This window comes from Coregonus clupeaformis, chromosome 12 (genome assembly GCF_020615455.1).
Source record: "Coregonus clupeaformis isolate EN_2021a chromosome 12, ASM2061545v1, whole genome shotgun sequence".
NCBI lineage: Eukaryota > Metazoa > Chordata > Actinopteri > Salmoniformes > Salmonidae > Coregonus > Coregonus clupeaformis.
Window position 1 is genome coordinate 51532761 of NC_059203.1, and position 17883 is coordinate 51550643.

General features: G+C 45.6%; 1 protein-coding gene across 3 annotated transcripts in view; it reads left to right on the forward strand.

The window, feature by feature from the left end:
• Positions 1–17883, forward strand: part of LOC121578384 (sodium-coupled neutral amino acid transporter 3) — an 86403-nt gene that overhangs the window by 19024 nt on the left and 49496 nt on the right. For 2 of the 3 annotated variants that reach the window (XM_041892739.2, XM_041892740.2), the window contains exons 2-4: positions 15487–15697; positions 16892–16912; positions 17131–17212. In XM_041892739.2, coding sequence (XP_041748673.1) covers positions 15582–15697; positions 16892–16912; positions 17131–17212 — 219 coding nt within the window. In that variant the 5' untranslated portion in view covers positions 15487–15581. The remainder of the gene's footprint in view (positions 1–15486; positions 15698–16891; positions 16913–17130; positions 17213–17883) is intronic. The other variant, XM_041892741.2, reaches the window with a different exon arrangement.

Genomic DNA, 17883 nt, shown 5'->3' on the forward strand with positions numbered 1-17883 from the left:
ATGGACGTTTGGCTGAGGATGGTGAGGAGCCGGCACTTCCAGGCTCTCTGTGCTGGAATCTTGTGGTGGCTGCTCCTGACATGCCGACACACGGCCTGGGCAGTGGGCATCTCCTCATCCATCCACATGTGCCCACTGCCTGCTCAGCTCCTCTCACCCCTGGCTCCGTGCCCGCCCTGTTTCCCCCCTGGCCAACAGATGGAGCCTCTAACTAAATTGTCAGCATGCTACACTGATGGGTTAAGATTAAGACATCAACCAAGTCATAGAATAAAGAATGGAAAAAGCTTACAAGTGTTTTCCAGACAGATGTGGCTAGGGGACAGGGTGTTTATAGTAAGGTCAGTCACATTGAGGATGGCTATAGGATCCGCTGTACACTAATAGAGCTGACGGACAGTGAAAAATAGGTTGGTGAAAATGCTTCCTTCCACTCAGGCTGTTTTTACTCACCTCACACCTGGCAAAACTTTTCAAGGGGTTTATTTTGAGTCTGATTGAGACGACAACAAGGAACTCTCAGGTGTTTGTGTGACTAATGGGTTACATAACAGCACCATGGAACACTAGGTAAAGGATGACCCTGCTGCGTAGCATGGTGTGACACGTGTGGTCATACCCCCTGTAGAAGGAGATACATACTGGGGTGAGGGCCCCCAACTGCCCTCCAACCACCCCCAACCGCCCCCTGCCTGTGGAAGCAGATGTGGTTCATGGTGTGGTATCTAAAATGTAAAAATGTAAAATGTATGTCAGGAGGTATTGCTGGCTATTTAAGATAGCTGGGACAGGGGCTTCAGAAACCTGAACACATGCAGTAATGCAGAGACAGCAGTTGATGCCTGTATCAAGATAGTTCCCCCAGGAACTGGAACTTAACACGCACCTCAACCATAGGAAGTCTTCACCCTATCACCAGCAAGTCTCACACTAAAGTATCACGCTAAACCTGCCTCATATGAAGTTTACACGTCGTTGATCGTGTGTCTTTGCTGCTTGACAGGACTAAGTCACCTGAAATTGGGCTTGTTATGGTTGTAGGCCTCAGCGGCCTGGCCCTGTCTTACTAATATGGCCTCCTCCTCTCCCTCCGTTCCTCTCCCAGGAGCAGCAGCATCTGTAAGGCAGGGTGCTGTAAGGCAGGGTGCTGTAAGGCAGGGTGCTGCTGATCACATGTTTGTTATACCATGTGGCTCTGTGTGTCACCAGAGCAGGTGAAAATGTTTTACAGGTCACCAGAGCAGGTCAATACTGGCTGATTAACTATGTTGACTCTGGTGTAAAAACAGAAGCTACCCACGGCCACTAATGGTCCCCACTCACCTCCATTTCCCCCTACTTAACAGGAGGAAACTCAGGGATGCCATTGTAGCAAACTAGTAAAACATTTTCCAACAGAAAACGTTTTGCAACTAAAACAAGCATGTCTTATTAGACAAGTTTAAGTTAGTCGCTTCACGTTTCAGCCATTTGCTTCCGTTTGGTTCCTAGTAAATGCACTCCTGGTCTGTGTGTTGGGTTGGGTTGGGTGGGGTGGGGTGGGCACAGTGACACATACAGTACAGAGTAAATAAGGGGTTATAACAACCCAAGATAAATATACCAACATTGAAAGATGTGTGTGTGTCTGACTGTGTAAAGATGGAAGTGGACTCTTCTAACAAGTGGACTCTCTGTGACGTCATACCTGTGGACCCATCTCTGTAACAAGAGGACTAAAAGTAAATGACATGGACAGGCTGTACAGCCAGCTGCTCTATAAATACACACACACACACACACACACACACACACGCATACACACACACATAGTGATTCCATGTGCGTTCATATTCTGTCATACTCGTACTCCATAACTTTCTGGGAACAATTCACCAAATCCAATGGGACAACATGATTGAAACTGATTCAGAGAAGCATATGGCAAAGACGTATGATTCAGAAAATCCATTATGATGTACTTACTAACACTGAGCCACAGAGAAAGGAACGTGTTGCTTTTATAAGCCATAGGCAATGATTACGGTTGTAAAGTGGACGCTACTCTATTAGCACAATGGTAATAAATGCATATACTGGGATCTTCCTGACTTAACACCCCTATCCAATCATATCATTTTCATTTAATACAGTGTTTACGTTGGGAAATAAACTTGATACGTATTCAAATATTTATATTGGGCCTGACAATGAGAACCCCATCTATAGCCAGAGAGCATTGAGGAAGTGAAGGAGAAACGAGCCAAATAAAGTATAGAGACAGGAAATGCACCGTGGCCATACAGAGACTAGGGGCTAAAGGTGCAGAGGAAGCGAGACAGCAGTATGAGAGAGTCTACAGATGCCTGAGATACAGTGAAACATTCTGAAACAAATTCAGTCAGTGACAGGTCGGATAATAAACATTGCTTTAATATTCCCATGCTCAAAATGAAAGATGGTAATTAGAGTGTATTTGATGTAGTAGGCTAATATATCTTGAACTTGAACTCAACTATAATGTTATTTCTGTCCCCAGGGACACTAAAGTGGCCTACCAACTCAGCAGAAGCAATATGCTATTCTTGAGGGAGATCTTAAGACTACACTTTCCATAGACTATTTCTCACCCACAAGGGGATAGAAACAGTCCATGTGTATTTTCTGTGTGTCTCTCTCTTTGTCGGTGTTTATCTGTCTAGTGGAAATTGGGTGTCACCTTTTCTTTGACCCTGAAGTGACCATCTCACGTCTTCCAAAAAGTGTGGCCTGCCATTGACCTAGATCACCAGCCAAGGCCATGGATATAAAATGGGGCCTAAATATACACATGTATAAATCAATACAGCTAACAGATACAGCTAGCCTTCTGCTGACTCATCTGATCTTTAATAACCTTTAATAGAATAACTCCTGGATCTATCTCCTCACTGCTTGATCCAGCTCCTGCCAGGCAGCACTGCACCCCACCAAGACAGAGAGGAAAGATGAAAGATTGATATTTTGCAACCTTTCAGATTCTAATTAATGAATCATGTTACATTATAACCTTTGCTCATATGTCCCTAATTTAGAAGCTCCTGAGAGACATTCAAGGTCTCCAATGAGCCTCACGGTGGCTCAGTTTCCTTATGTTAATCATATATTGTAATGTTCCCTTTAAAACGGGAGTGGTGGTGGGTGATCCATTACCAGCTGTGTGAAGAGCTGCGGCTAAAGATACTCTGGCAGGCAGGGTGACACTTGTTGTGGTGACACAATAGGGCTGCTGTCTTCACCCAGGAAGCAGCTAGATAACAACAACAGCCCATTGTCTGTGGACCTGACTCCTCCGGAGCCTCTGAGATCACAGAGGAAATTGGAAATGGGGTAAATCGGTGTCACTGAGGTCATGCAACCCAGTGGGGAGTAACTATACCATCATCATAGAAAAGATAACTCACGCACATAATCAAATAATTGTTATTGGTCACATGCGCCGAATATAACAGGTGTAGACTTTACCGTGAAATGCATACTTAAGAGCCCATTCCCAACAATGCAGAGTTTAGTAAGAAAAATATTTGCTAAATAAAAAAGGAAATAGTAAAACAATAAAATAACAATACGCAACATGCAACAATTTCAAAGATTTTACTGAGTTACAGTTCATATCTGGAAATCAATCAATTGAAATAAATAAATTAGGCCCTAATCTATGGATTTCACATAACTGGGAATACAGACATGCATCTGTTGGTATAACTTTTTTTTAAAGTAGGGGTGTGGATCAGAAATCCAGTCAGTATCTGGTGTGATAACTATTTGCCTCATGTAGCGCGACACATCTCCTTCGCATAGATTTGATCAGGCTGTTGATTGTGGCTTGTGGAATGTTGTCCCACTTCTCTTCAATGGCTGTGAGAAGTTTCTGGATATTGGCGGGAACTGGAACACGCTGTCGTACACGTCGATCCAGAACATCCCAAACATGTTAAATGGGTGACATGTCTAGTGAGTATGCAGGCCATAGAAGAACTGGGACATCTTCAGCTTCCAGGAATTGTGTACAGAACCTTGCATCATGGGGCCGTGCATTATCATGCTGAAACATGAGGTGATGGCAGCGGATGTATGGCACGACAATGGGCCTCAGGATCTCGTCACGGTATCTCTGTGCATTCAAATTGCCATCGATAAAATGCAATTGTGTTCATTGTCCGTAGCTTATGCCTGCCCATACCATAACCCCACTGCACCATGGGGCACTCTGTTCACAACGTTGATATCAGCAAACCGCTCACCCACACTCTGCCATCTGCTCGGTACAGTTGAAACTGTGATTCATCTGTGAAGAGCACACTTCTCCAGCATGCCAGTGGCCATCGAAGGTGAGCATTTGCCGACTGAAGTCGGTTACGACGCCTAACTGCAATCAGGTCAAGGCCCTGGTGAGGACAATGAGCACACAGATAAGCTTCCCTGAGATGGTTTCTGACAGTCTGTGCAGAAATTATTTCATTGTGCAAAACCACAGTTACATCAGCTGTCCAGGTGGCTCGTCTCAGACCATCCTGCAAGTGAAGAAGCCAGATGTGGAAGTCCTGGGCTGGAGTGGTTATACGTGATCTGCGGTTGTGAGGCCGGTTGGACATACTGCCAAATTATCTACAACGACATTGGAGGCAGCTTATGGTAGAGAAATTAACATTACATTCTCTGGCAACAGCTCTGGTGGACATTCCTGCGGTCAGTATGCCAATTGCACACTCCCTCAAAACCTGAGACATCTGTGGCATTGTGTTGTGTGACAAAACTGCACATTTTATAGTGGCCTTTTATTGTCTCCAGCACAAGGTGCACCTGTGGAATGATCATGCTGTTTAATCAGCTTCTTGATATGCCACACTTGTCAGGTGGATGGATTATCTTGGCAAAGGAGACATGCTCACTAACAGGGATGTAAACAAATTTGTGCACAAAATTTGAGAGTTATAAGCTTTTTCTGTGTATGGAACATTTCTGGGGTCTTTTATTTCAGCTCATGAAACATGGGACCAACACTTTACATGTTGCGTTTATATTTTTGTTCAGTATAATAAACGGAGTAGCAGCAGTGTATGTAAAGAGTGTGAAATTGTTTATTTGTGTGAGTGTGTGTATGTAGCGGCAATATGCATGTGTGGGTGTGTTTTGTGTGTGTGAGTCAGTGTATATAGTGTGTGTGTATGTGTGTGTTGGAGTGCGCAAGACAGTCAAAAAATCTAGTCAAAAAAACTAAAAACTAAATTATAATAAAGGGGGTCAATGTAAGTAGTCTGGGTAGCCATTTGATTAACTGTTCAATATATTATTTGGTTTGAACCTCCTCTTTCTCACCCTTACAAAAATGTACCACGGTAGTACAATTAAAAACATACCATGGTGCTATCATGGTTTTTGGTCACTACCATGGCAGGAAAATACCATGGTAATGTTGCAAATAGCAAGGTATTTTCTTGCCACGGTAGTGACCAAATAAAACATGATAGCACCATGGTATTGTTTTCATCATATGACCATGGTCTATTTTTGTAACGGTGAGAACGAGGATGTCATGCCCTGACTCTGAGGACTTGTATTTGTTGAGTCAGGGTGTGTATTTTCTGGGTTGTGTTTGCTATGTCGATGTTCTGTGTTTAAGATCTAGAATGGGTAGATCTATGTTGGCCTGTGTGGTTCCCAATCAGAGGCAGCTGTTGCTCGTTGTCTCTGATTGGGGACAATACTTAGGCAGCCTGTTGGCACCAGTTAGTTGTGGGATCTTGTTCTGTGTAAGGTATGTTGTGTGTATGCTACCTTGGACTTCACGTTTCGTTTGTTGTTTTGTCGTGGTGTTTATTCGTTAAATAAACATGTATGCTTATCACGCTGCGCCTTGGTCCTTCTCGTTCGTAAACGATCGTGACAGAAGATCCCACCAAAATAGGACCAAGCAGCGTGTTCAGGAGCAAACGCCGGGAATAAACAGGAGGTTACTTTAGTAGATGTCCTCCTCGTTGGGGGAGAATCACGGAGGAGGAGGCCGTCCGCTACAGGAAGGCGATGAAGGAGGATGCCCAGGTAGGAGAGGAGAAACGGCGCCAACAGACGACGGAGACCCGAGAGGCAACCCCAATAAAAAAATTTGGGGGGGCACACGGTGTGGACGACGAGGCAGCAGGAGGCAGCGACAGGGTGGATCTGCAGGTTAGGAGAGGAGGCCACCAGGTTAAGGGGGCTATTGGTTCAGAGGGAGCAGAAGTTATTAGGTCAGAGGGAGGCGCTACAGGAGGCGATAAGGGAGAAGGAGAGTGTAGAGGCACGGCGAGAGGAGCTGGTTAGGCAGCAAGTGGTGTGTGTCGCCAGTCCGGTCCGGCCCGTTCCTGCTCCCCGCATTAAGCAAGTGGTGCGTGTTCCCAGTACGGCCCGACCCGTTCCTGCTCCCCGCACTAAGCCAGTGGTGTGTGTTCCCAGTACGGTCCGGCCCGTTCCTGCTCCTCGCATCAAGCCAGTGGTGCGCGTCGCCAGCCCGGCCCGGCCTGTTCCTGCCCCTCGCATCAAACCAGTGGTGCGCGTCGCCAGCCCGGTCCGGCCTGTTCCTTACCCTCGCACCAAGCCTGTGGTGCGCGTCGCCAGCCCGGCCCAGCCTGTTCCTGTCCCCCGCACCAAGCCAGTGGTGCATGTCGCCAGCCCGGTCCGGCCTGTTCCTGTCCCTCGCATCAAGCCAGTGGTGCGCGTCGCCAGCCCGGTCCGGCCTGTTCCTGTCCCTCGCACCAAGCCAGTGGTGCGCGTCGCCACCCCGGTCCGGCCTGTTCCTGTCCCTCGCACCAAGCCAGTGGTGCGCGTCGCCAGCCCGGTCCGGCCTGTTCCTGCCCCTCGCACCAAGCCAGTGGTGCGCGTCGCCAGCCCGGCCCGGCCTGTTCCTGCCCCTCGCACCAAACCAGTGGTGCGCGTCACCAGCCCGGTCCGGCCTGTTCCTGCCCCTCGCACCAAGTCTGTGGTGCGCGTCGCCAGCCCGGCCCGGCCTGTTCCTGCCCCTCGCACCAAGCCTGTGGTGCACGTCGCCAGCCTGGCCCGTCCTGTTCCTGCCCCTCGCGCCAAGCCAGTGGTGCGCGTCGCCAGTCCGGTACGGCCCGTTCCTGCTCCCCGCACCAAGCCAGTGGTGCGCGTCGCCAGCCCGGTCCGGCCCGTTCCTGCTCCCCGCACCAAGCCAGTGGTGCGTGTGTCCAGTCCGGCACGCCCCGTGTCAGTCTGGCACGGCCCGTGTCAGTCCGGCACGGCCCGGTCAGCTGCTCCACTCCGGAGCCAGAGCAATCCGCTCCACCGGGGTCTGGTCCAACTCCGGTCAGCGGATCCACTCCGGAGCCACAGCAATCCGCTCCACCGGGGTCCAGTCCAGCTCCGGTCAACCGCTCCACTCCGGAGCCAGAGCAGTCCGCTCCACCGGTGCCTGATCCAGCTCCGGTCAGCGGCTCCACTCCGGAGCCAGAGCAGTTCGATCCACCGTCATCGGGTCCAGCTCCAGTCAGCGGTTCCAGTCCAGACCCAGACGTCAGCTCCTCTCCAGGTTCGAGGTCTCCCACACCAGGGTCCAGGCAGGGCTTGGTACGTCGTGGGAGGAAGGAGAGGGGAAGCAGCGCGCCGAGGTCCAGACCAGACCAGGGGCGCAACAGGGAGGTGGAGAGTAAGTGGTGGTCACGCCCGGAGCCGGATCCGCCTCCGAGGCGGAATGCCCACCCGGCCCCTACCCTGTTATGTTTATGTGGCGCGGTCGGAGTCCGCACCTTTGGGGGGGTACTGTCACGCCCTGACTGTATTTGTTGAGACAGGGTGTGTATTTTCTGGGTTGTGTTTGCTATGTCGATGTTCTGTGTTTAAGATCTAGAATGGGTAGATCTATGTTGGCCTGTGTGGTTCCCAATCAGAGGCAGCTGTTGCTCGTTGTCTCTGATTGGGGACAATACTTAGGCAGCCTGTTGGCACCAGTTAGTTGTGGGATCTTGTTCCGTGTAAGGTATGTTGTGTGTATGCTACCTTGGACTTCACGTTTCGTTTGTTGTTTTGTCGTGGTGTTTATTCGTTAAATAAACATGTATGCTTATCACGCTGCGCCTTGGTCCTTCTCGTTCATAAACGATCGTGACAGAGGAGGTTCAAACCAAACCTTCTGTTGAACAGTTCATCAAAATACCATGGTATTTGCACCAGTATTTTGGTATTTTACTACCATGGTAGTGACCAGAAAAATGTTGGACCATGGTATTTTTTCCATTGTACTACCATGGTACAAAAATCTATCATGGTAGTTTTGTACTAGCAGCATATAGCGAAACATGACAATATGGTAGTTGTTTACAATGTATTATCATGATTGTCTGTGTCCCACCATTTTTCAGGTAAAGTGACCAAAAACATAGTAATTAATGGTACTCACATAATGCAACATTGACTTCTCGCTCTGCAATGGCAAAGTGTAGGACTAGTACCCTCTTAAACCCCTTTAGCTCATAGTGCATAACCACAACACACATGGTCTATTAGTGTAATGTAGCCTCTTAAACCTTGGAACCTGTATAGGGTAGGGTGAGAAGAATGAAAGGAGTCTGACACTTTGAAGATAAGGTTTAAAATAATTCATTTATCTGGTGATTTTCTCTTCAACACAGTTTTCAGTTGGCTCACTCTCTCTTACTCATATACAATTCTAAATAGCCAACATACTAAAAACAGTTTGTAAAAAGGTATTAATTATCATCTTCACACAATACCCCATAATGACAAAGCTAAAACAGGTTTGTAGACATTTTTGCTAATGTTTAATTTATTTTAAATCTTATTTACGTACGTATTCAGACCCTTTGCTATGAGACTCGAAATTGAGCTCAGGGGTATCCTGTTTCCATTGATCATCTTTGAGATGTTTCTATAACTTGATTGGAGTCCACCTGTGTTAAATTCAATTGATTGGACATGATTTGGAAATGCACACACCTGTCTATATATCCCACAGTTGAGAGTGCATGTCAGAGCCAAAACCAGGCCATGAGGTCGAAGGAATTGTCCATAGAGCTCCAAGACAGGATTATGTCGAGGCACAGATCTGAGGAAGGGTACCAAAAAAATGTCTGCAGCATTGAAGGTCCCCAAGACTACAGTGGCCTCCATCATTCTTAAATGGAAGAAGTTTGGAACCACCAAGACTCTTCCTATAGCTTGCCGCCCGGCCAAACTGAGCAATTGGGGGAGAAGGGCCTTGGTCAGGGAGCTGACCAAAAACCCGATCGTCACTCTGACAGAGCTCTAGAGTTCCTCTGTGGAGATGGAAGAACCTTCCAGAAGAACAACCATCTCTGCAACACTCCACCAATCAGGCCTTTATGGTAGAGTGGTCAGACAGAAGCCACTTCTCTGTAAAAGACACATGACAGCCCTCTTGGAGTTTGCCATAAGGCACCTAAAGACTCTCAAACCATGAAACACAAGATTGAACTCTTTGACCTGAATGCCAAGTGTCACGTCTGGAGGAAACCTGGCACCATCCCTATGGTGAAGCATGGTGGTGGCAGCATCATGCTGTGGGGCTTTTTTTCAGCGGCAGGGACTGGGAGACTAGTCAGGATCGAGGCAAAGATGAACGGAGCAAAGAACAGAGAGATCCTTTATGAAAACCTGCTCCAGAGTGCTCAGGACCTCAGACTGGGGCGATGGTTCTTCCTCCAACAGGACAACGACCCTAAGCACACAGTCAAGACAAAGCAGGAGTGGCTTCGGGACAAGTCTCTGAATGTCCTTGATTGGCCCAGCCAGAGCCCAGACTTGAACCCGATCTAACATCTCTGGAGAAATCTGAAAATAGCTGTGCAGCGACGTTCCCCATCCAACCTGACAGAGCTTGAGAGGATCTGCAGAGAAGAATGGGAGAAACTCCCCAAATACGGGTGTGCCAAGCTTGTAGCGTCATACCCAAGAAGACTCGAGGCTGTAATCGCTGCCAAAGGTGCTTCAACAAAGTACTGGCTGGTCATGGCTCACATCAACAGCATTATCCCAGAAACCCTAGACCCACTCCAATTTGCATACCGCCCCAACAGATCCACAGATGATGCAATCTCTATTGCACTCCACACTGCCCTTTCCCACCTGGACAAGAGGAACACCTACGTGAGAATGCTATTCATTGACTACAGCTCAGCATTCAACACCATAGTGCCCTCTAAGCTCATCACTAAGCTAAGGATCCTGGGACTAAACACCTCCCTCTGCAACTGGATCCTGGACTTCCTGACGGGCCGCCTCCAGGTGGTAAGGGTAGGTAACAACACATCTGCCACACTGATCCTCAACACGGGGGCCCCTCAGGGGTGCGTGCTCAGTCCCCCTCCTGTACTCTCTGTTCACCCATGACTGCATGGCCAGGCACGACTCCAGCACCATCATTAAGTTTGCCGACGACACAACAGTGGTAGGCCTGATCACCGACAACGATGAGACAGCCTATAGGGAGGAGGTCAGAGACCTGGCCGTGTGGTGCCAGGACAACAACCTCTCCCTCAACGTGACCAAGACAAAGGAGATGATTGTGGACTACAGGGAAAAAAAAGAGGACTGAGCACGCCCCCATTCTCATCGACGGGGCTGTAGTGGAACAGGTTGAGAGCTTCAAGTTCCTTGGTGTCCACATCACCAACGAACTATCATGGTCCAAACACACCAAGTGTAAGGGATCGGGGGTTGGCAGGGTCTAGACAGAGTCTGACACTTCCCCGATCTACAGAGAGGGGGAGTCATCAGACTCGATCTGGTTCACCTGAGTTCTGAGCACACCTGTCAGTAATTAGTGTAGGATTTAAGGTGTGCTCAGAAGCTCAGTCGGCGCGAGGTATTGTTCCATTGTTACTTGCTAAGCGTTTTGTTCCGAGAGAGAGAGAGAGTTTGTTGTTTTTGATTACCCGTGTATCCGACCTGTGCCTTGTTGTTTGACTCCCCGAATTGCTTAATCCTCTGCTTGTCTACCCAGTGATTACGTCCTCTGATCCTGTGCCTGTGCCCTCGACTACGACTAAGCCCGCTCCATTGGTACCTCTGCCTGTCTATGCCTGGCCCGGTTTTGACCACAGCCCGCCCGACCACGATTAAGCTATTCCCTTGTCTGTACTCTAATAAAGCATCGCTATTCTGCGATTGGATCTTACCACTCTGTCCGAGTATTCATTATACCAAGACAGTCGTGAAGAGGGCACGACAAAGCCTATTCCCCCTCAGGAGACTGAAAAGATTTGGCATGGGTCCTCAGATCCTCAAAAAATTATACAGCTGCACCATCGAGAGCATCCTGACTGGTTGCATCACCGCCTGGTATGGCAACTGCTTGGCCTCCGACCGCAAGGCACTAAAGAGGGTAGTGCGTACGGCCCAGTACATCACTGGGGCCAAGCTTCCTGCCATCCAGGACCTCTATACCAAGCGGTGTCAGAGGAAGGCCCTCAAAATTGTCAAAGACTCCAGCCACCCTAGTCATAGACTGTTCTCTCTGCTACCGCACGGCAAGCGGTACCGGAGTGCCAAGTCTAGGTCCAAAAGACTTCTCAACAGCTTCTACCCCCTAAAAAAGACCAGAAGATGTAATTCAGACGCAAAAACATACATAAGACTCCTGAACAGCTAATCATGGCTACCCGGACTATTTGCACTGCCCCCCACCCCATCCTTTTTACGCTGCTGCTACTCTGTTAATTATTTATGCATAGTCACTTTAACTCTACCCACATGTACATATTACTTCAACTACCTCAACTAGCCGGTGCCCCCGCACATTGACTCTGCACCGGTACCCCCCTGTATATATAGCCTCCCTACTGTTATTTTATTTTACTTCTGCTCTTTTTTTCTCAACACTTTTTTTTGTTGTTGTTTTATTTTTAAAAATAAAAAAATAAATGCACTGTTGGTTAAGGGCTGTAAGTAAGCATTTCACTGTAATGTCTGCACCTGTTGTATTCGGCGCATGTGACCAATAAAATTTGATTTGATTTAAATGGTCTGAAAACGTATGTAAATGTGATATTTCAGTTTTTTTGCAAAACATTCTAAGAACCTGTTTTTGCTTTGTCATTATGTGGTATTGTGTGTAGATTGATGAAGAAATAGAACAATTTAATCAATTTTAGAATAAGGCTGTAACGTAACAAAATGTGGAAAAAGTAATGTGGTCTGAATACTTTCCGAATGCACTGTATGCCTAACAACAGCAAGTTACAATGTTTACATTTGTTTATGCTCTCTGTGTGAACTTTAGTTGGAGTCTTCTGTCGCCATGACTATGAGAGGCTAGCTTGACTGGAGCTAATGTTAACTTACGTTAGCTTCTAGCTTCTATCTTTATAAATTAATTAAACTATCAAAACAACATTGTAAAAAATTACAATAATATTATATCGCTCCACTTAACTTGGTGTTTCATATCCTATGCTTTATAACTTGCTCACTGTAAAGATAAGGTTTAAAATAATCTGTTTTATCTGGTGCTTCTCTCTTCAGTTTTCAGTTGTCTCTCTCATTCAACTGACTCCTTAGGCATGTTCACACTGCACCTTAGTCCAGGGCTAAGAGCCTCCTAAGCGAGTGTTCACACTTACACATTCTAAAGTGGGCTAGCACCAACCTTAGGCTAGCCGGCCCTGCTCCGGAGCAGGGTTAGCACTGACTTTACAGGGTTAGTCCCATAAACACAGTACCAAAATAGCCAGTGTGAAACGGGGTCAAGAACAACTTCTAGAATGCTCACTGTCCAATCACAAAAGGAGCAATTTCCCTTAATTGACGTAATAGTATGAATTTACTTAGTAAATTCATACTATTTAATCCTTCCATCTGAGGACAACAAACGAAATAGCTAAATCCGTGCAAAAAACATTAGGCTACCATACTGTATATCTCACATTCTCCCACATTTCTGGTTGGCAACACAGGGAACCCAAACATGGGCAAAAAACAATCCTATTAATACAGTAAGTATTACCCCTTTTGACAGCAACTATTTCCCCTTTTCATTGATTTTACATACAAACTAGGATCGACAATAGTAGCCTATTGCCTCTTATCAGAAACTTGCCTATGCTGGTATATAAATGCATAATACCAACCGACCTCTTTTGACCTTGGTGGGTTTATTTATTTAATGCATTATACTGCCATTGTACCATGGTAACCACAATTAATAAAGATGGTACCATATAATCATTTTTGGTACCATTTATCATAGTTGTGCGTTACCATGGTAGAATGTAGAATGGTATTTCCATGATCCACATCTATACCATGGTATAAATTATGCAATACAATGGTATTATTTAGGTGCATGGCAGTACCATCATACTTCAGAGCTAAAAACATGGTACATTTCCATGATTCAGATCTATGCATGGTATAAATGATGCAATACCATGGTAATATTTAGGTACATTGGCAGTACCATGGTAGTACCATCATACTTCAAAGATAAAAACATGGTACATTTCCATGATTCAGACTATACCATGGTACAGTGGGGGAAAAAAGTATTTAGTCAGCCACCAATTGTGCAAGTTCTCCCACTTAAAAAGATGAGAGAGGCCTGTAATTTTCATCATAGGTACACGTCAACTATGACAGACAAATTGAGAAAAAACAAAACAGAAAATCACATTGTAGGATTTTTTATGAATTTATTTGCAAATTATGGTGGAAATAAGTATTTGGTCACCTACAAACAAGCAAGATTTCTGGCTCTCACAGACCTGTAACTTCTTCTTTAAGAGGCTCCTCTGTCCTCCACTCGTTACCTGTATTAATTTCACCTGTTTGAACTTGTTATCAGTATAAAAGACACCTGTCCACAACCTCAAACAGTCACACTCCAAACTCCACTATGGCCAAGACCAAAGAGCTGTCAAAGGACACCAGAAACAAAATTGTAGACCTGCACCAGGCTGGGAAGACTGAATCTGCAATAGGTAAGCAGCTTGGTTTGAAGAAATCAACTGTGGGAGCAATTATTAGGAAATGGAAGACATACAAGACCACTGATAATCTCCCTCGATCTGGGGCTCCACGCAAGATCTCACCCCGTGGGGCAAAATGATCACAAGAACGGTGAGCAAAAATCCCAGAACCACACAGGGGGACCTAGTGAATGACCTGCAGAGAGCTGGGACCAAAGTAACAAAGCCTACCATCAGTAACACACTACGCCGCCAGGGACTCAAATCCTGCAGTGCAGACGTGCCCCCCTGATTAAGCCAGTACATGTCCAGGCCCGTCTGAAGTTTGCTAGAGTGCATTTGGATGATCCAGAAGAGGATTGGGAGAATGTCATATGGTCAGATGAAACCAAAATAGAACTTTTTGGTCAAAACTCAACTCGGTCGTGTTTGGAGGACAAAGAATGCTGAGTTGCATCCAAAGAACACCATACCTACTGTGAAGCATGGGGGGTGGAAACATCATGCTTTGGGGATGTTTTTCTGCAAAGGGACCAGGACGACTGATCCGTGTAAAGGAAATAATGAATGGGGCCATGTATCGTCAGATTTTGAGTGAAAACCTCCTTCCATCAGCAAGGGCATTGAAGATGAAACATGGCTGGGTCTTTCAGCATGACAATGATCCCAAACACACCGCCCGGGCAACGAAGGAGTGGCTTCGTAAGAAGCATTTCAAGGTCCTGGAGTGGCCTAGCCAGTCTCCAGATCTCAACCCCATAGAAAATCTTTGGAGGGAGTTGAAAGTCCGTGTTGCCCAGCGACAGCCCCAAAACATCACTGCTCTAGAGGAGATCTGCATGGAGGAATGGGCCAAAATACCAGCAACAGTGTGTGAAAACCTTGTGAAGACTTACAGAAAACGTTTGACCTGTGTCATTACAAACAAAGGGTATATAACAAAGTATTGAGAAACTTTTGTTATTGACCAAATACTTATTTTCCACCATAATTTGCAAATAAATTCATTAAAAATCCTACAATGTGATTTTCTGGATTTTTTTTCCTCATTTTGTCTGTCATAGTTGACGTGTACCTATAATGAAAATTACAGGCCTCTCTCATCTTTTTAAGTGGGAGAACTTTTTTTCCCCACTGTGTATGTGAAAGTACCATAGTAGTACCATGGTATAAATACAAGTACCATAGTAGTACCATGGCACATTTTTGTAAGGGCAGCTCAGAAATGGGATTCCTGTGTAAACACAGCCAATGTATGCAGGAAGTGTTTGAAACAGGTCATGTTTTAGGTGTTGAAGTGAAAGGTTTACTGTGTAAATAAAGTCACCACACAGTCATTAACAGAGAGGGAGACTTGCTGTTCAGGTTTATTGTGGCATTTAGTTGGATGTATTTACAGAAATGCAGTATAAACACAAACATACAAGTGTCCCCAAATGGTCTGTATCCAGTAGAAACACAAGAAGAGAGACAGAAGAGTATCTATGGGATCTGTGTCAATGAAATGCCTTCTCTCTTTCTGCTCTAGATACAGTATCTGAGGGAGCAGACTGAGAGGACCACACCCAGTGTACACACACCACACGAGCCAAACAGACTTCTGAGATAACTGCTGCTTAGAGCATGGAGCCGGCCCAATCAGAGATGAGCATCTTGGGATGCTCGCCCAATGGGAAAGGTCACGACCTAGGAGATGACACATATGTGCCTATGAAGACCATGCCAGAGGAATTAGACACGTGAGTTTCCTTTTCCTGGACTTATACATTATTGTCACATTATTGTATTTTTCAACAACCACAACTAATCAGAATCAAGGCTTTGCATATTGTGAAGGAAATTTTACTTTGTGAAGAAACAGTCTTGAAAATGTTAATCTTGTCTTTGGTGTCATAAACAATCCTTGGTTCCTGCCTGTGCCTTGTAAAGATATGACGGGGGTCCGTCATGACCTCCTCCTTAGGACCATCTGGCAGAACACCCAGAATATGTTCTTTAAGTTAAGATAGGAGACGGTGCCAGACACATGCCGGAACCAACCTTATGAACCATGCCTATGTAACGTGTCTGTAACCAGTATATAAGCGATCGAACAGGACTGCCCCGTTAGAGCTCCTGATCGACATGTATACTTGGTGTATTGAGTTGGTTTGAACCTCTCCAGCATGCTGATAATAAAGAATGATTCATTTAAGATTGACTTCGAGTGTCCCTGTGTAAGAATTTCCCCGACAATATCAATCTGAAAAGCATCTGAAAATGTACATATACTCACCTGGTTGTCTTTGTGACTCTACATCACAGAAACAATACAATGCATATTTAATTCCAATTGTTTTTGAACGGATGCTTTGATATTATTATTGCATAAGGGGGGTGACATTTAGCCCACTGCATGCAGTGTTGTGCCCAGCTCATAGACTGGAGAGAGTAATGGGTTTGTGCTGTGTTAAACTGTGAATGTGTCATGTGTTTTTGTCGTTTACCTTCCAGTATGGAAACCAAAACCCATTTAACAGCCTGTAAATGTCACCTGTGTGTTTCTAAAATACAGTAGCCTTTATTCATCAGGGTTGAAACTCCTTTTCAATTCAATCAATTCTGGAAATAAACTGAAATTGTAATTCCAATCCTGAATTCATCCACATGATTGTATCCAAAAGCGGGTAGTTTACCCTCTAATACAGACACCATTTTATAGACAGAACTCTTAAAACCCTATTTCTATTTCCACCATGCAAATTGTGTTTTGCTCGCCCAGTCCTCCTTGCTAAGTGTATGACATCAGTACTGAGTATGAATTGTTTATACGCCATGAATGACGTCTGAGCAGACAATATAACTGATTGCCTGAGTGGTGTTTGTGTTTCTAAGTGCATGTTTGCCTTGTTTTTGTCCCGCCGTCACCCATGGATCCTCTGTTTGCCACACAGAAATGGTACTCAAAATGTCAGGTATGTTTATACTTCGATATACAGTCACACAGACACAGTCTCTATCTAGTAGGCTTACTGACTATGTAACATCATTACTCACAAACTATCCTTTAAGTGAAGCATGTTGACACTGTTTTGACAAGAAACCTCCTTCTATCTGTGTAGCTTGTGTCCCTCATTTTAAGGTGCAGGTTTTAGAGACTATCAATTGTAATGTCCTTTTCTGTTTCGTCCAGGTTTGATGAACCTGATGGCATCCTGGAGAGTGAGGAGTTTCTGCCCAACGGAGATGGGAAGAAGCCCATGCGCTTCACAGATGTTAGTGTGACTGACTTTATTATCTCCATAACTCAAACATTACTCACTGTCTGTTTTCCAAATGGCACCCTATTCCCTATGTGACGAGTTGACATGGCCACAGTTGTAATCTATTTCTTGTTATGATGAATGTAGCTACATATATAATTGCATAATCCTCATAGCCTACATGTCTTTTTTCTTTGTTAAAGCACATAGATGGGTATGAAACGGTAAGCAAAAACATTGAATTTGGTCATATGCAGAAATGTGCTTTTCTGCCTTTTTAATTTTGTGTAACGTCAGTAGTCTTGTCAAGGAAGCATCATGTAAAATATATTGGCCACACTCCACTTACCAAGACCATTGCCAAATGAGGCGTGCTGTCACCTGCTTTTACAGTAAGCCTTGAGGTGGTGTAGTGAGCCTACAGTGGTACCGCCCAGCACATCTAGAAGGGAATGTATTTCATACCAAACTCCTCCCTTGGGATAACATAGAGGCACTTTCTCAAGGTGCCTCTACATCATGATTTCAATGGTAGAGTTGAACCGCTAGGGCCCTCAAACTCAACTCAGGACATCGAAGGCAGTTCCACTGCTTTTTTTCATTGTTTCCCTCTAATCAGGGACTGATTTAGACCTGGGACACCAGGTGGGTGCAATTAATTATCAGGTAGAACAGAAAACCAG